Raw genomic sequence first — 19152 nt, 5'->3', positions numbered from 1 at the left:
CTGCAAGGCAGGAAAGAAAACCTGTTTGTTAAGTTGTGGGTGAACATATCAGACGACACAGCAATTCTTCAAACAGCTCTTGTTTATTCACAGGCCAGAACTGAACTGGAGGGTTCAGCCAGCCTGCTTATATAGAGCTCCACTAGAACGCAACAGTAACCATTTTCTGTAACTATCCAATCACTGAACGTCACTTTCAATCCCTTATTTGCATATGTGGGCCTGAGTGAAAACTGTTAGGTTGTGGGTGAACATATCAGACGACACAGCGATTCTTCAAACAGCTCTTGTTTATTCACAGGCCAGGACAGAACTGAACTGAAGGGTTCAGTCAGCCTGCTTATATAGAGCACCAGTACAACGTTACTGTAACAACTTTCTAAAACTATCCAATCACTGAACGTCACTTTCGATCTCTTATTTGCATACCTATCTACAGTATCACCCTGCTGGCCCAGGGTGAGAACTTCAGTACATAACACAGTTGGAATCCTTTGCCTGGAGAGAGACTTGAAAGTCACGCAGCTGAAACCTTCAGCCAAGGCACTGGACCCAGCTCCCTTTCAGTCCCAAAACCAGGCAGCGTGATTGCAAACCTCTCAACAGGTCACAACACAAAAAGGTACTGGGCTGTTCTCGACTCACGAGTAAAACAGGCCCAGCCTTGCGGCAAGCAATATCCTTTCGCGGGGCACAGGTTCTTGTCCTTTGCCCTCAGGCAGCAGTGCGCCCCTCCACCCTCATCCCCCCAGTGCTTTCCAAGATGGAGTCGCTCCCGTTCGACCTTCAGGTTTCCCAGGGGCTGCCGCAACGGCAGGAGGGGGTGTCGAGCGAAACCAGCGGCGTAGCGTGGGTTGTCAGCACCTGGGGCAAGGCAAGTAATTTGCGCCCCCTAACCCGTGGATTTGCGCCCCCTAACCCTACAAATTTATGCCTATGAATGATGGTCCCCCCCTCTCTCTCTTTCTCATATTCCAATTGATTCCCATTTCCGCCGATCGATCCCCGAATCTCTCACCCAGCGAAATTCGTGCGTAATTACGCTTCGCCATCCCTAATCCTGCCGCTTCCACCAGGAAATCATGACGGTGTGTTTCTCCTCTCCAAACTTTCCCCGGCCCTTTGCCAGCCGGCGCAGCCCTTTTGGCTACGAGCTCCCCTCCTTCTCTGCCCGCTTCCGACCCCACCTCCCCGTCCAGCCTCCCTACTTCCTGAAAAAAGACACCGGTGCCGAGCAGGACACCCCCGCGGCCATCGGAGAGAGGCGGGGCCGAGGGAGGCAAGCCAATGGGCGAGACGAGGGTAGGTGGCCACGGGGGCGGGTGCTGCCGCAGTCCTCGGGTGGGCAAGGTAGGAGCAGGCGGAGGCTGGCCGGCCGCTCTACAATAGGGGCGAGCCGAGGGCACGACGCGGCTGGGCCCTCTGGACTCGCGCCCCCCCCAGATGTTGCGCCCGGTGCGGCCGGCACCCCTGGCACCCCCCACGCTACGCCACTGAGCGAAACATTTCCTCGCCTTTCCTCGCTTGGCTGTGCGAACCCTAACGTGACCCTCGGGCCGGACGCTGTTCCTTCCCCTACCCTCACCGCCGACGTACCTTGAAGACCGGGTGGCACAATGGCAGATGCCTCAGAGTGCAGATAGCGAAGACCTCGGCCACCAGGTGCGTCTGGAGCAGGTGGGAGATGTTCTGGTGGACGTGGAAGTCGGCGTTGCGGACCCACATCTTAGCCAGGGTCCAGTCCCACACGGAGTCGCTGGGGAGGAAGATGGGGTTGTTGGGGCCTGGAGTTTGTTTCAGCTGAGGGAAAGAAGGAGATGAACATGTGATGGGGTGGTCGGGGTGGCTGAGGAGAGAGGGTGGGGCAACAGGTTGGGAAATGGCCCCCCCCCCAGCAGGTTTGGCGTTCGAGCCAAAGTGGCTACTTTCTTTGCCAGAGCACGTTGTGTTTGTGTTGGGGGGGGGGGAGCCAAACCTCTCCACTGCGAGTAACCTCAAATACGGAGGAGACTGCGGCCACATTCCATTCAAGCGCTACAATACCCCTTTAAACAGCCATGGCTTCCCCAAAGGATTCTGGGAGCTGTAGTTTGCCAAAGGTGCTGAGAGTGGTTGGGAGACTCCCCCCGCCCCCATAAATCCCAAGAGGGATTGGTTGTCAAGCCACTCTGAGAATTGTATCACCGCAAGGGGAATAGGAGTCTCTTCACAACTCCCAGCACCCTTAAGAAACCACAGTGGTACCTTGCGTTACAGATGCTTCAGGTTACAGACTCCGCTAACCCAGAAATAGTACCTCGGGTTAAGAACTTTGCTTCAGGATGAGAAGAGAAATTGTGTGGTGGCGCCGGCGGGAGCAGGAGGCCCCATTAGCTAAAGTGGTACCTCAGGTTAAGAACGACCTCCAGAACGAATTAAGTTCTTAACCCGTGTACAGCTCTCACAATCCTTTGAGGGAAGCCATGGCTGTTTCGTATATTGTTTCGGATGCATGCTGTGGATGAGGCCTGAGAGAGAAAGAACGGTATGCGTGAGCAAAAGGAGGAGGAAAGGAGATGTTTTGGGGAGAAACATTCCTCCTTGTCTTAGAAAGCCTTCCTCTCACCATCTTCCTCATTCCACGCAGTTCCACCAGCTGATGGGGCCAATTTGGCCACAGGACGCCAGTTGCCAACCTCTACCATAAAGCAAGGGATGCGGGTGGCGCTGTGGGTTAAACCACAGAGCCTAGGACTTGCCGATCAGAAGGTCGGTGGTTCGAATCCCCGCGACAGAGTGAGCTCCCGTTGCTCGGTCCCTGCCCACCTAGCACTTCAAAAGCACGTCAAGTGCAAGTAGATAAATAGGTACCGCTCCGGCGGGAAGCTAAACGGTGTTTCTGTGCGCTGCTCTGGTTCGCCAGAAGCGGCTTAGTCCTGCTGGCCACATGACCCAGAAGCTGTAAGCCGGCTCCCTCGGCCAGTAAAGCGAGATGAGCGCAGCAACCCCAGAGTCGGTCACGACTGGACCTAATGGTCAGGGGTCCCTTTACCCTTTACCTTCAGAAAGCAGGTATGGGAATGCATGTCTGAATGGTTCCACACTTGTGGGAAACAAGTACAGTCGTACCTTGGAAATCGAAGGAATCCATTCCGGAAGTCCATTCAACTTCCAAAACGTTCGGAAACCAAAGCGTGGCTTCTGATTGGCTGCAGGAAGCTCCTGCAGCCAATCGGAAGCCCCGGCCAATAAAGCGAGATGAGCGCAACCACCCCAGAGTCATCTGCGACTGGACCTAATGGTCAGGGGTCCCTCTACCTTTACCCTAAAGCAACAGAGGAGGAATTGGAAGACCTGTGGCCAGGCTGCGGCAAGAGAAATGGGAAGAGCCTTGCGGTGGCCAGAGAGTCAGGGAGTGGGCTTCAATGGGCTCAATTCTGACGCCCTGCCATGCTTACCTGGCTGGCTGCTTACCTGGATAGCTATGGGGAGGAGCTCCCCAGAAGGCGCCTGGTACAGGAGGCAGAGAGGGTCCGCCATGTACTGCCGCTGCCCTTGAATCGTGTTGGTCGGGATGCCCTGCAGGATCTTGTAATCCACGATGTAAACATTCCCTTTCTTTGAGGGTCAGGGAGGAAGAAAAAACGAGAGCTTGTTTGTGTCATCGCTGCACAATGGAAATAAGCTAGCCAAAAGTGGCGTGATAAGAACGCAAGATGGTAAGAGTCTAGTCTGGCCCATCTGGTCCTGCAACCTGCTGCCACAGTGGCCAACTGGAGGCCTCTTCTGGGAAACCTGAAAGCACTACCTGAGCCCCAAAGTGCTTCTCACTCGTGTGGTTTCCAGAAACTGGTGCTCAGAAGCAGCACCGCCTCCAGCCACAGAGGGAGCGCATGGCCACGAGGGTCAGTAGCCACTGATGCAGGTAGCCCACATCCCCTTGGATGGGAGCGTTGGGATACTTCTGGGAAGATGGGGGCATCAGGCAGGCCCCCAGCTGGCTCCAGCCACCAGCCGGCAGCCTGTCTTCCTTGGAACAGCATCAAACAGCGACACGAACCTCAGATACGTTTATAGACCCATGCATGCTCTATCAGCAGAGTGCGTAAATCGTCACACAGCAGAAGAGGCGGACAGAGATATGTGCAAGCATAACGTACAGCATTTATTCAGCATAGTTCAGGTACGAAGGAAAAAACATGTCTGCTTGCCTTCATGTCCAGCAAAACAGCAGTATAGCAAAAGCAACATACAACGGAAGTTCCCAGCGAGTGCTGGAAGTAAACAGGCATGTGACATACAACAGCCTGTTTATTTTAAGGTGGAACAGATCTACAGTGGTACCTCGGGTTACATACACTTCAGGTTACAGACTCCGCTAACCCAGAAATATTGCTTCAGGTTAAGAACTTTGCTTCAGGATTAGAACAGAAATCATGCACCAGCGGCGCAGCAGCAGCAGCAGCAGCAGCAGCAGGAGGCCCCATTAGCTAAAGTGGTGCTTCAGGTTAAGAACAGTTTCAGGTTAAGTACAGACCTCCAGAACAAATTAAGTACTTAACCCGAGGTACCACTATATATCCTAACAGGGAGAAGTTTTCTCTGGCTACTAAGATGCAGCCAGCTTTGGCAGGTGGGACGTCCCAGCCGCCTCTTGAGACAAGTTTGGAGCCTGTTTTGCAGCGGCTATTCACTCGGAGAAACAAGGAATGAAAGAATTGAGTCACCTGGATTTCCTCCTGCAGGGTGGTGGATGCCCCGAGAGACGCGGCAACCATCTCCTGGGTCACAGGGAAATTGCTTGGGATCTGGGTGCATTTCTTGATCACCACGGGGTTGACGCCGTTGAGATACTGGGAGCCGAAGAAAGCGTCTTCTTGCCAGTGATCGGCAACGTACTCTGGGGACGTAGAGAAGATTTTTAAAAGACTCTCCAAGTCTTTAGAAAGCTACTTCCGCCCTGCAAAGGAGGTGGTGTTGCGGGCTTCACGCCCCCACCACGCGCCTGGCGGCTAGCGCTCAGCCTCCACACAATTGAGGGAATCCCGGGGCGCATCATCCCCTGGACAGCCAATTGGCTGGCTCAGGGGCGTGGCCTGCCCCATTTAATGCAGGGATCTCCCTCTTTTGCCGCCTCCAGCTGCTCCTGTTTCCCACCCTCTGGCCCTTTAAGGTTTTCGTCTTTGACCTTGCTATGGACCTCAGTTGGTCGCCGTTGAGGTTGGCCTGGTAGGAATTTTTTCCACTTGGCAACATAGCTGTCAACTTACAGATTTGGAAATCAGGGACCAGCAGCCTCGAAAATAAGGGATCAGCAGCCAAAATAAGGGATTTTCAGAGCACAGGTAGGTTCAACTTCTGAGCCCCTCCGAGCCAAAGGCAGAAAGCCCAGCTAGCAGCCAAACGAAGCCTCAAGCGGTGGTTCGCACAGCGCAGCATCCCGGCAAAGGGGATGCAGCAAGGAAAAACACCGTCACTTCTCCGCTGAGAAGCGCTGAGCAAAGGCGAGTTCCCAGGCAATGCGGCCGATTTGATCTGTTCCTCCTTCAAATGTGCCTGTTCTATCCTGGGCAAATGGCTTCAATCGTTTCTAAGAACGTCATATTTGATAGCGCTTGTGCACATGCAAAGAGGCACCTACCGGAAACGGGGGTCTTGTTGAACCAGAAAACCTTTCGGATGTCTTCCATTTTCTTCCAAGACTCCTGGCAGTCCATGAACCCCTTCAGCTTCACCTCCATCAGTCTAAAAGAATCACAGAATCGTAAGAGTCAATAGGGACACCAGAGGGTCATCTAGTCCAACCCCGTGTGGTGTGGGGAGAAGGGGGCGGAGAGAGAAGAATGGGCGACAGCTGAGGACCATGGGGCTTAGTGCCAACAGCTGATGCTTGTTAGAGGAATTTATGTATAGGTTGGGGGGGGGTTGCCCCTCCAGCAGATATCATGCACATGCAGCCCACTACCAAAACCAGCACAATCACTTTTGTGACTTTTGTGATTTGTCCCCACAAAACACCCCATCACAGTTTCTTCCTATCTATTCAAAGGGCCTTTGCTGCACAATACCAAATGTAACAATTCACTGATCAATGTATCTATGTACTGGCTCACTGGGAAAACTTCAGAAATTCATATAGACATGTGAGCTCAGCTCCTCAGCAGCCCCTCTGCCTGAGTGATAATCCCTGGCCTCCTGATACCTGAGTGCCAGACAGGTAGCCATTCCAGAAATAACAAACCCAGATGAAGACAAAAGGGTGTGATTAACTTGGCTGGAAAACAGGGAAATGTAAAGATCTTTTTTGTTACACTTGATGGGTGTTTGGTGGAGGGCAAGGAGAACCATGGGGCAGGGTCCAGGATGCTCAGATTACTGCCACCAGACGTCCCCTTTCATGATGTAACCGTGATGTAGTTTGGGGGGGGTGTAACATGGGGATTAGGTAAAGGTAAAGGGACCCCTGACCATTAGGTCCAGTCGTAGCCGACTCTGGGGTTGCAGCGCTCATCTCGCTTTATTGGCCGAGGGAGCCGGCGTACAGCTTCCGGGTCATGTGGCCAGCATGACTAAGCCACTTCTGGCGAACCAGAGCAGCGCACGGAAACACCGTTTACCTTCCCGCCGGAGCGGTACCTATTTATCTACTTGCAATTTGACGTGCTTTTGAACTGCTAGGTGGGCAGGAGCAGGGACCAAGCAACGGGAGCTCACCCCGTCGCAGGGATTTGAACGCCGACCTTCTGATCGGCAAGTCCTGTGGTTTAACCCACAGCGCCACCCGCGTCCCAACATGGGGATTAGCAGCTAATAAACGTTTGGGTTCTCTTTTGTACGGGACTTCCATCTTGTTCCACCTGGTGGCAGGTGGGAGTCCTGTCGCGACAGCCTTCAATAAAGACCAAGCCTACCGGCTGCTGTTTTGCTCTGGTATTCCTGGCTGGCGTCCTTGTTTTTTTGTCCAAGGGAGCCCTCGGATTTCTCCGTTAACATGCTTCATAGCAATTATTTGCTGCTTCATAGCAAACAATTAACAACAGGGGAATGGGGGCAGCTGGAGATCAGCTTACTAGGAATGTGGCTGGTCCTCAAACGGCAATCCTTTCCTTTCGGCATTGCAGATTACCACCCTGTCTTGCTGGCTGAACTGGAAAGGGGGGCTGCTATCTTAGACCACGTCCCATTGCGAAAGAGACCTTGGGGCAGGAATCTTGCTGGCAAAGTGGCACAGCATGCCTGTTTGCACAGTGACGGCCAGTGAAGTGTTTTCGGACTTTGGACTTAAATTGCAGAGTTGGAAGCGACGCCCAGGGCTCATCTAGTCCAACCCTCTTCGATGCAGGAGAGGGCTGACATGCATTATTCTATCACATGACTTCAAAATGCGGTAAGACAGCCCTGCCGGGTGTTATTTTTTGGGGGGGGGAGAGGAGGGTTGTTTTCATTCTGCTGAGTGGGGCCCCGGACTCCTGCCCTCAAAGGCCTGTCCGTTTTTGGTTTCATCTCATGAAAATTCAACAGAAAATTCAACGTTCAGTGTAGTGCAATGGTGTCAAGACCAGGACCTGGGAAACCAGGGTTCGGATCCCTACAAGGCTGTGAAGTTCACTGGGTGTAAGCTTGGGCCAGTCGCTGCCTCTCTCAGCCTAGCCTACCTCACAGGGTTGCTGTGGGAATTAAATAATAATAATAATAATAATAATAATAATAATAATAATAATAATAAATTTAAACCCCGCCCATCTGGGCGGCTTCCAACAAAACACTAAAATACAATAACCTATTAAACATTAAAAGCTTCCCTAAACAGGGCTGCCTTCAGATGTCTTCTAAAAGTTTGGTAGTTGTTTTTCTCTTTGACATCTGGTGGGAGGGAGTTCTGCAGAGTGGGTGCCACTACCGAGAAGGCCCTCTGCCTGGTTCCCTGTAATTTGGCTTCTCGCAGCGAGCGAACCGCCAGAAGGCCCTCGAAGCTGGACCTCAGTGTCCGGGCAGAACGATGGGGGTGGAGATGCTCCTTCAGGTATACAGGACCGAGGCCATTTAGGGCTTTAAAGGTCAGCACCAACACTTTGAATTGTGCTCGGAAACGTCCTGGGAGCCAATGTAGGTCTTTCAAGACCGGTGTTATATGGTCTCGGCGGCCAGTCCCAGTCACCAGTCTGGCTGCCGCATTCTGGATTAGTTGTAGTTTCCAGGTCACCTTCAAAGGTAGCCCTACGTAGAGCGCATGGCAGTAGTCCAAGCAGGAGATAACCAGAGCATGCACCACTCTGGCAGTGCATGCTCTACTCTAATAATAATAGTAATAATAATAATAATAATAATAATAATAAAAAATTTTATTTATACCCCGCCCTCCCCACCAGAGCCGGGCTCAGGGCAGCTAACACCAATAAAATTTCGGTAAAATCATAATAAGAAAAAAAATTAAAATACATTTTAAAGTGCAATTTAAAATGCAGCCTCATTTTAAAAGTCAAAACTGTAAGGGGAGGGAAACATAAGGGTCATAGATGAGGAGGGGGAGAAGAACCATTGGCGAAGAAGGGGAATATGAATGCAACAAGCAGTTTTTAAATGCATAATGCACTCTTTTTAAAACAAAACATAATGCAGTTCCCTCCAATATAATGCATTTTGTGCATGCTATTTCTTATGCCCACATTCCCCTCGTAGATGCATGTTTGCGTACATTATTAGGGCCACTATCCTAGAAAATTTGGGATGCTTTCCTGCCTCTGACTGCAGCCGCCCTCCTGTTTTGCAAAGAAGTGAGAGGCGCATTGGTTGCTGCAATGCCAATTTTACTTCTGGACCTGCCTGCCTACTGGCCTGCGGCCCTCGGAATGCTGCTGAAGACTGGACGTGGCCCTCAGGCTCGGAAAAATTCCCCTCCCTGCCTCGGTTGCAAAAGGACCGATAGCAATTGCAATAACTGGCTGCGATTACCCCTGTTCACTGATTCCAGTGTGTGGCAAAGCATCGCAGCCCAGGACCCAAAGGGAGCAGACCAGCTTGTTCGGCACCCGAAAGTCAAGAGAGATAGAGAGCCGGTCAGATCCTGACTGCCAAATAAATAAATATTTTTATTTATTTATTTATATCCCGCCCTCCCCAGCCAATGCCGGGCCCAGAGCGGCTAACAACAATAAAAGTAACACAACATTCCAAAATCAATTCAAAATCAAAATCAATGCTGGCTTTTCTCGGCTTTCGGGACTCACGTGAGCTTTGACCGCAGGAGAAAAGTGCTGAGCTTGGTAAAGGAAAACTTCACGTTGGTGTTCAGCTCCTCGATGTTCTCCACAGCCAAGCAATGAGGCATCCCTGGCGCAAATTCTGCCCACCTGGTTTTTAAAATCAAGATTTCAATGGGGAGAAGTTTGTTTTGTTTGTTTTATTATTATTATTTTTTGAAAAGTTTTTATTGTTAAAATAATTCAGCATTAATACACACATATTGTGAATATACAAACATATAAAGATACTGAAATATACTCAGAGTCGCAAAGTGATTTCATGCTCTTTATTCAGCTCATAGTGGTGAGGAGGAATGAATGAAAGTCCCCTCAAAGTATCTGCTTTATATACTTTATTTACACAATGGGCTGCACATGATTGGCTAATTCCGGAATTCTACTGTAAGCCAATCAGGTTGTGGATTCACTTCTATCTGGAGCATGATTGGGTAGTTCCTGCCAACCAATCATACTGCTGCACTGTTCTAGGACCAATCAGACTGCTGCATTCTGAATCCTATTGTTCTAGGACCAATCAGACTGCTGCCTTTTGGATCCTATTGTTCTAGGACCAATCAGACTGCTGCAGTTTGGATCCTATTCAACTCAGTACATAACAGATACATTTCATACAGTCCTTAAAAATGTTCAAACATACCTACACTCAATCCCACAGATAATTCCTTTTCCCATCACCATCCACCACCCCTCACCCCACCTTTGTGTTAGACTTCCAATCTACTCAATTGCAATTTCTTTCCACTTCTATTACTTTCTTTCACACACCTTTAACCTAATTTCATGCTTCTTTTTCTATTACACATTGTTATCCATCTTATTTAGTATTCCAGTATTTAAAACGGAACTTGTTTATTCTAATAAGAATTCTGATTTTTCAAGATGGTTTTGCAAGTATCCTTTAAACACCTTCCAGTCCCTGTCTATCTTCTCTTTCGAGATCCTTCCAATTTCTCCCATTGTTTTGGATATATTGTAATACTCCAATAATTTGGCAAGCCACTCTCTTTTTGTCGGTATAATACCACTTTTCCAATTTTCCAATTTATTGGGAATAGTACCAGGAAGTCTAAAGGAAGAAGACAAGACATTATATTTATACACAACAGTAGCCGCAAGGCTATTGATTGCGAAAAATTGGAAAAGTGTTTGTTTGTTTTAAAATCTCTAGCGTCTGGTTTCTGCCGCTTCAGAATGCAGGTTAGAGACCCTGTGTTGGAACGGCCCTCGGTTCGAAATAAAGGCATGGCATCTGCAACAAATTGTTGCAGCGTGGGAAGTTCCTGCTCACCATTCCAGTCATTTGGCATCCATTTCCCCTCCACCCTGGTTTTCTATCCCCTGGTAATATATGCAATATCAACTAAATATCTGGCACTTGGGCTAGCTGTACCCCACGAGGCCAGTTCTCAGCTCAGAGGTGCAGCCTGGCTGGAGGAGATAGCTACTGCTCTGCGCAGGCTCCTAGGCCTCTTCGAGGATAAAGTTTGATTTTCCACTAATCTTGTTGTAGTGAAGGGCCGTTAGAATATTGTTCTCTATATGATCCCAAAAACTCTTTTAGGCATTTTCTCCTCTCTCAGATGTTGCAGTAAAATGAGCCTCTCTTTGGAAAGTCTGGCTTAGGCGGGTAAAAGTTGAATGGGTAACCCCAGACAGGGGGAGACTTATTGCTATTAGTGTAAATCACATGTTTTACACGTGAACACGAGTCGAGGTCCATCAGGAGACCAAGACTGGCATTGATGGAACAGGCTCAAATGTTTATTATTCAAGGTTGTAAAGAGATAAGCATGGGCTGGTCAGGCCACTGCAGGAAGGAAGGGTGAGGGGGGAAGCCCATGTAAGGACATAGGAAGTTGCCATAACTTTCGGTTTACAAGAAATCAGGTGGTATTGTAATCTGCAAATGTATAAAAAGCTGGCTTGCTCAGAATTCGGGGGCAGACATCAGGAAACGCGTGTCTGTACCATTTTTGTCATGACAAAATAAAGGGATATTTCCCGCTGTCATTTTGACTTCTCAAGCGTCTCTATTGCTCCAAGGATCTCATCAGATAAGGGGGTCATAAAGAATGTCCTTCAGTAGTGGGTTTATGCGAAACAGCAGAAGACGAGATACCCTCTACAATAGCAAACCCCCTCCAAGTGTCCCTGTTTTCCAGGGGCAGTTCCGGATTCACTGAAGCCGTCCCAGTTTCTGATTTGATCCCAGAATGTCTTGCTCTCCCATAAGACAGGAGTGTCCAACTTCCAAGAGACTGCGATCTACTCCCACTATAAATAAACTGGCAGTGATCTACCCATTAGATTGACCAGAGTTGTTGAGTTTTTTGCGGGGTAGGGCTCGATCGATGGAGATCACACGATCAACCAGGATCGAACAGGGACAGCTCGCGATCAACCGGTAGATTAGTAACTTATACAACCTTTAGAAGACATCTGAAGGCAGCCCTGTATAGGGAAGTTTTTAACTGTTTAATGTTTTATTGTGTGGCTGGGGCAACTCAGGTGGGCGGGGTATAAATAATATTATTATTACTGAATAAAAAGGTAAAGGTAAAGGGACGCCTGACCATTAGGTCCAGTCATGACCAACTGGGGTTGTGGCGCTCATCTCACTTTATTGGCCGAGGGAGCCGGCGTACAGCTTCCGGGTCATGTGGCCAGCATGACTAAGCCGCTTCTGGCGAACCAGAGCAGCGCACGGAAACGCTGTTTACCTTCCCACCAGAGCGGTACCTATTTATCTACTTGCACTTTGATATGCTTTTGAACTGCTAGGTTGGCAGGAGCAGGGACGGAGCAACGGGAGCTCACCCCATCGCGGGGATTCGAACCGCTGACCTTCTGATCAGCAAGCCCTAGGCTCTGTGGTTGAACCCACAGGAGGATATGCAATAGACCATCATCAGTCCATACGCAGGAAGAATGTTAAGTCCTTTCTGGGTTGTTGAGGTTTCTCTCCCTTTATGGTTTTTACTCCCCCAACACACACACACACACACACACACACACACACAGCTTCCGACAAAAAGCTCCTGCTTCTACATAGATGGTGCAATTTTGGCGAAGTGTTCCTGAGCTTGCTTATTTCCTCCTCCCTCCCACTCTTTTTGTGCTGTATCCTTTTATAAAAAACCGGAAGCTGAAAAGCAGGGGATGTCTTCCTCTTTAGACCATCTATAAGCCGCTTGGGAGTCTTTTTCTTTTGGGGGATTAAAAAAGTAAAATCATTTCAATAACGCAGAAAGCATATGTTAACACAAGGATTGGCACTTGAAACCTTAATCCTGGAAACGGACCAGAACGTCATCATCCTCGCACATAGAAAACTAGGTTAAAACTCTTTTCCATGACATGCTAGATTTATAGGTGCGGGGATTCACATACACACCCCGCATTCATGCTCTCCATAACCATTTGAGCTATTAAACTGCAATCTGGAGTAAATTGTTCCGGGTGGGGCAGGGAGGCTCAGTGAGCTCCTTGGAAGTCAGTTACAGATAGGTAGCCGTGTTGGTCTGCCATAGTCAAGACAAAAAAAAATTTTCCTTCCAGTAGCACCTTAAAGACCAACTAAGTTAGTTCTTGGTATGAGCTTTCGTGTGCATGCACACTGTGTATCTGAAGAAGTGTGCATGCACATGAAAGCTCATACCAAGAACTAACTTAGTTGGTCTTTAAGGTGCTACTGGAAGGAAAAAATTTTTTTGTCTTGTCCTTGGAAGTCAGTGAGGGGGATTAGCTCTTAACAAGTGTTAAATCAAGATGTTTAAGGACTAGTATTGCAAAATTCACCCCCTTTTAAAAACAAAAAAACAAATCTTTCAACTCTGTCCTTCTGGGGTGGGGGTATTGTTTAGAGTTTTTGTTGTTGCCGTTATCGGTATTATTATTATTATTATTATTATTATTATTATTATTGCATCTTTATTCTTATAATGATTTATGTGAGAATTGTTCAACGGCAGCTGTGTGCTTTTCGACGTGTTTTATTTATCGTTCATGGCTCCTTTGGTTATTTTTGTAATGATGTAGGCCTCTTCATGTTGTAAACTACCTTAGGCTTGGCTTTTGCTATGGAAAGGGGGCACACAAATTAAATTATGAGGGTGGTGATATTTGGAGAACGCCAAACAAAGTGTAGGGAAGCACGTTTAAAAAGGTAAAGGGACCCCTGATCATTAGGTCCAGTCGTGACCGACTCTGGGGTTGCGGCGCTCATCTCGCTTTGCTGGCCAAGGGAGCCGGCGTACAGCTTCCGGGTCATGTGGCCAGCATGACTAAGCCACTTCTGGCGAACCAGAGCAGCGCACGGAAACGCCGTTTACCTTCCCACCAGAGCAGTACCTATTTATCTACTTGCACTTTGACGTGCTTTCGAACTGCTAGGTGGGCAGGAGCAGGGACCAAGCAACGGGGAACCGATCAACGGGAGTGGGGATTCGAACCGCCAACCTTCTGAACGGCAAGCCCTATTTCACTGGGAAATATTTCCACCAATTTGGCTGACATGCAGCAGCAACGAATGACTCATTGCATGTCAGGAGAAGGGAAGCGAAACGGCTACAAGTATTTAGGAGAAGCATTTATGTATGCAACAGCAACGGCAAGAATTATATTAGCACAAGCTTGGAAGACAAAAGAAATACCAATGAAAGAACAATGGCAAGGGAAACTTACAGAATATGCAGAACCGGCAAAATGAACAGATAAATTACATTTAAAAGGATAGCAAAGACTTTAAAAGAGAATGGGAACCATTTGCAACATATATGAAGAGGCAACATAATGAATTGGACTCATTGGCAGGGTTTGAATAAACATACACAATTGTATAGAGTGGTACCTCGGGTTAAGTACTTAATTCGTTCCGGATGTCCGTTCTTAACCTGAAACTGTCCTTAACCTGAAGCACCACTTTAGCTAATGGGGCCTCCTGCTGCTGCCGTGCCGCCGGAGCACAATTTCTGTTCTCATCCTGAAGCAAAGTTCTTAACCCAAGGTAATATTTCTGGGTTAGGGGAGTCTGTAACCTGAAACGTATGTAACCTGAAGCATATGTAACCCAAGGTACCACTTTATAACAAAAAGTAAGACTGTATGTATTGGGAAAATTTTGGGAAACAACACGCAGGGTGAGTAATATGGAAATAAAACAAAATGGGAATATGAGGGAAGTCCAGGGGAGGAGGGGGGGATATGGAAAATTGTTAGAGAAATATTGTTAGAGGATGTATACATGGAAAAACCAATAAAAATATTTTTTAAAAAACAAAATAAATATTTAGGAGAAGCTGCTCTCTACAGCGTTGGGTCATTGGTGCATTGAGCTCAATTTTGCCCACACTGGCTGACAATAGTGGCTTTCCAAGGTATCTTTTCCAGTACCACCTGGGGATTGAACCAGGCACCTTCTGCACCCAAAACAGGTACAGCTACAACTCTGAAGGCAAGATCTCCTCACCTGTACGCCTCCTGTCTCGCCTTCACCTCCTCTGCCCGGTGGTGCAGAAGCAACTGGTTTCCGTCATCGTCACAAACCAGTTTGGCTGGAAGGAGAGAAAAAACGGAGCGCTGTTGTTTAAAAAAGACATTAGCATTTGAAATATGGAAACTTTCCACTGGAGAGGGTGGCTTGGCAGACAAAGGCTGTGAGGTCAGGGTTCAAATCCCCGCTCAGCCATAAAGTTCACTGGGCCCCCTTGGGCCAAACACCCTCTCTTGGCCAAAGCCCGCCTCAAAGGGTTGTTGTGTAGATAAAAACAGGTGGGGGAAGAGAGAGCCAGGTACACCGCTGTGGAAGAACGGGGAGCTACGAATGAATAAGTCTGAGGTGGCTCTGAGCAGCAACAGCCTCATTTGACTATGATTATTAAAATTCTGACCCGCCCTTCACCAACAGGTCCCAGAGCAGGTTATGGCAACGGAAAATTCGGAATTGATATGCAAAACATGTTCGCAGGGTGGTTCTGGAAAAGTTGGCAGGGGTGCCAACTTCAATAAAATATTGGAGGGGGGGAGCAGGTAAGCCCTGCCCCACATAATCCCATGATATAGAGCATACACACCATTTGAATGGCAAAGCCCATCAACTTTTGAAATATTTTCTGAAATATTTTATTGGGGGCGCCAAAGGGACCTCATCTCCAAGGAGTTAGAAAGTTGAGGCATTGGGAGGGGCTGGCTAATAAATAATCGGCACGTAGCCAGTAATTGCATGCAACCAGTCGGGCAAGACACACAGGCTAGCAATCTATAAATCGGTTGCGGGCAGAGTTTTTGAGAAGCTCGTGTACGGACTGATGGGCTGTGCAAACTGAGGCTACCTATGAAAGTCACTTCACCACTTCCAAGTGGCGGGTTGAAGTGCTCGCTTGGTACGCATATATTGCTTGCTGTTTAGAATAAAATCTTTAATCTTCTCGCTCACTTGTGGTGTGATAGGAATTTTGAGGTCTTAGATATATGGTAATGTTCATAAGCGTACCAACCAAGCAAGTACATAGATCAGCACAGGAAGACCAACCTGAAGCCATTTTTATTCCTAAACTCAGCAAATGTTTTCTCTGCAAGGTCAAAGGAAAATGGAAAAGCCTCCCCATTGTCTCTTTCCTCACAAATCCTGTCTTAAGGGCACATTTAAGATATGAATAGGGTGTGAGCCTGTGACCTGGCCCAGGAACTAAGTATTTATCATTACAAAAGACTGGCCAGGCTCCCCAGGCAATCCAATCAAGTAACCTGTGAGACAGGAGATAAACGACGACGACAAGAGAAAAACAACATTCAAATTTCTGTTTTAAGACCGCCTTTTTTGTGATGTAGGTGTGATGTATCTGAGGGGTGGTCTTAGGTTACACCCCTTCTGTGATGTATGTATGATGTTTCTGGGATTGGTCTTGATCTACAGGGTGGGAATTTCAAAAGTCTTTATAAGGCCTTGCGCACCATTTTTCTGGGTCCCTCCTCCTCTCCTGCGTCTGAGGGGAGCACCCTGTTGCAACAGATCAATAAAGATCAAGCTTACTAGCCGCTTTGCTTCTCAATATTCTCTGGTTGGCCTCTGTTATCTTCTTCTACCAATAGGGAACCTATGTAAGGACTCTATATGGGCTCTTGGATACCCCATAAGCGAAAAAGGGCAATTTTTGTTTACAACAGTGGTACCTCGGAACTCGAACGGCTCCGTTTAGACACCGAAAACCAGGATGTAAGTGCTCTGGTTTTTGAAAATTCCTCGGAACACAAACGTCCAATGTGGCTTCCGCTGTTCAAAAACCTAGCTGTCAAGCTGCACCTCGGAGGTCGAACGTTTCGGAAGTCAAACGGTCGTCCGGAACGGATTACGTTCGCGTTCCGAGGTACCACTGTACTTCTGAATCTCATTTTAAAAGAACCACCTTGCATTGGGCAAGACGGGTGTCATTCTGAGCAGACCCGGGTCTTGCCGCCCTTTTAATTTTGCCCCCGAGTCCCTCTCTCACCCCATGGCATTGTGGGAAATGTAAACGGTGCACAGAAACAACAGGAAACTCCCTTGTAGCAATTCAAGACCAGGGCTGGATTTAGGTTTGATGAGGCCCTCAGCTACTGAAGGTAATGGGGCCCTTTATATGTCCAGCTGTCCTTTGTCAACAACAAATTGTCGCTTTGTTGTTGTTGTTATTGAATATATGCTATATGGTCATTTATGGACCTCATAGGTAACTCAAGCCATTTGCCCATGTTGCCATGCAACCAGTCCATGCAGAGTGTAGGCACCCTATATATAGAAAGGAGCAAACCAGTGATATTTTAGAGAGCAGGCTAGCAGGCGGGGCCCATGACTTACATCATAGGAGCCTACACAACACAAAACACTGTTGCTGTATGTAGGTTTTATTTTATTTGTTTTTTATCTTATATTTTGGAAATGTACATCCAGGTTTTTTTTTCCTTTAATTTTTTTGCGGCCCCCAAGAGAGTGGGGCCTAAGCTATAGCTTGTTTAGCTTATATGTAAATCTGGCATTGGTCAAAACCATCGCTCTGTCTCGCTCAGTACTGTCAACAACACAGCCCAGCAAACTTCGTTCCCCTTGTGTACCCCTGTGAAACCCTGAGTGTGCGGCTAATAGGGAAATTATGGTAGTGGCTTTAAGAAACTGCTGCCTTAAGAAACTGTTGATTCTGCAAGTTCGGGGCAGAAATACAGCTAATACGTAAATCACAAGATATAGCACAAAGCTAGAATGTAAGTTGCTACAAGAAGGAACACAGCACACAACAGAACGCAAATGTCTACACGGAATGCAGGTTCCCATAAACCACAGGGGCTTTTGCAACAGTGCAGAAGCCATGGGTGGGAATCAAAGCTGTGTCAGCAGAAACAGCCGATGCTCATTGCGCAAGCGTACTAACCTGAAACGCATCTAACAACTTGAATGAGGCAATGATGTACGTGACTGGATGAAATTAGAATGCTTTGTAAAAAAGTTATAAATACCCCCTCTTGCCATGAGGAGGGGGTCGGGACTTGGCGGAACATACCCTGACGGATCAATAAATGGCCAGACTTCATCTCCTCCCAGGTCCTGTTTTATAGTGGTACCTTGGTTTAAGAACAGCTTAGTTTAGGAACAACTTGGATTAAGAATGCTGTAAACCCGGAAGGAGGTGTTTTGGTTTGCGAACTTTGCCTTGGAATAAGAACACGGTCCGCTTCCTGTTGTAAATTTTTGTAAATTGAGTCCCCCACTGCTATGGGAAAGCACGCCTTGGTGAAGGAATGTCCGCCGGGTGTGGCGCACACTTCCACCCACAGACAAAGCCACAGCTGTCTGAACATCATGCCCTCTATCTAACCTTTGCTCTCTTAGTGGTCTGCCATGCCCTGTCTGTGACATTTGTCTCCTTCATCATACATTGTGCAAGAGGAGAGTGACGCGGTGGAAACAGGTGCCAAAATAACTTTGTAGCACCCCTCGATCTCAGGACTGGAAGATGTGTAAAGGTCACAGTCCAAAATGTATCTGACTGGTTTTGCATATTGTGCTAATAAAAAGAGCCTTGCCAGAGCTAGCTGGCAGATTGCCTATGCACAGCTCACCTGCATTAGCAACTCCCACCTCATGCCTTCACTTCACCTTGGTTTAAGACCAATAGCCCCCCTCTTGGCTCCCAGGGGTGATAGGATGCTAGGAAAAGAGGATCAAAAAGGGAAAAAACCTAAACAACAAAACAGATCCCAAATGAGTCAGCCGGACCATCACAGACAAGACCCATCAATTTTAAAAATGAAAGATACATCCCGCCTTGATATTCAGCCTCCTACAAGAGACAGCCTTTTGTCTCTTTTCTTTTGTTTCTTTTGAAGTGAGAGCTGGACCATAAAGAAGGCTGATCGCCGAAGAATGGATGCTTTCGATTTATGGTCCTGGGGAAGACTCTTGAGAGTCCCATGGACTGCAAGAAGATCAAACCTCTCCATTCTGAAGGAAATCTGCCCTGAGTGCTCACTGGAAGGACAGATCCTGAAGCTGAGGCTCCAAGACTCTGGCCACCTCATGAGAAGAGAAGACTCCCTGGAAAAGACCCTGATGTTGGGAAAGATGGAGGGCACAAGGAGAAGGGGACGACAGAGGACGAGATGGTGGGACAGTGTTCTCAAAGCTACCAGCATGAGTCTGACCAAACTGCGGGAGGCAGTGGAAGACAGAAGTGCCTGGCGTGCTTTGGTCCAGGGGGTCAGGAAGAGTCGGACAAGACTAAACGACTAAACAAAAACAAGAGACAGCAAGGACTTCCTTTCTGTGGAAGAATACGCCTTAATAAACCGTTTCAGGTCATTGCAGCCCTCAACTCAAAACGAAATCTTGGATAGACTAGACATACTCAGAAGCAGACTGGTCAAGAAGAACGAACACAAT

The 19152-nt window shown here is 48.0% G+C and overlaps 1 protein-coding gene across 2 annotated transcripts in view; it reads right to left on the bottom strand.

The window, feature by feature from the left end:
- LOC128400134 (polyunsaturated fatty acid lipoxygenase ALOX15B-like) overlaps positions 1-19152 on the bottom strand; it is a 43307-nt gene that overhangs the window by 11302 nt on the left and 12853 nt on the right. For both annotated transcript variants that reach the window (XM_053362169.1, XM_053362168.1), the window contains 6 exons: positions 14710-14794; positions 9207-9329; positions 5621-5724; positions 4707-4879; positions 3454-3597; positions 1597-1800 (listed from right to left, as the gene is read on the bottom strand). In XM_053362169.1, coding sequence (XP_053218144.1) covers positions 1597-1800; positions 3454-3597; positions 4707-4879; positions 5621-5724; positions 9207-9329; positions 14710-14794 — 833 coding nt within the window. The remainder of the gene's footprint in view (positions 1-1596; positions 1801-3453; positions 3598-4706; positions 4880-5620; positions 5725-9206; positions 9330-14709; positions 14795-19152) is intronic.

The sequence above is a fragment of the Podarcis raffonei genome, chromosome 13 (genome assembly GCF_027172205.1).
Source record: "Podarcis raffonei isolate rPodRaf1 chromosome 13, rPodRaf1.pri, whole genome shotgun sequence".
NCBI classification, from domain to species: Eukaryota; Metazoa; Chordata; class Lepidosauria; order Squamata; family Lacertidae; genus Podarcis; species Podarcis raffonei.
Note: the sequence above shows the minus strand (reverse complement) of the source record. Positions and strands in the feature narration are given on the sequence as shown.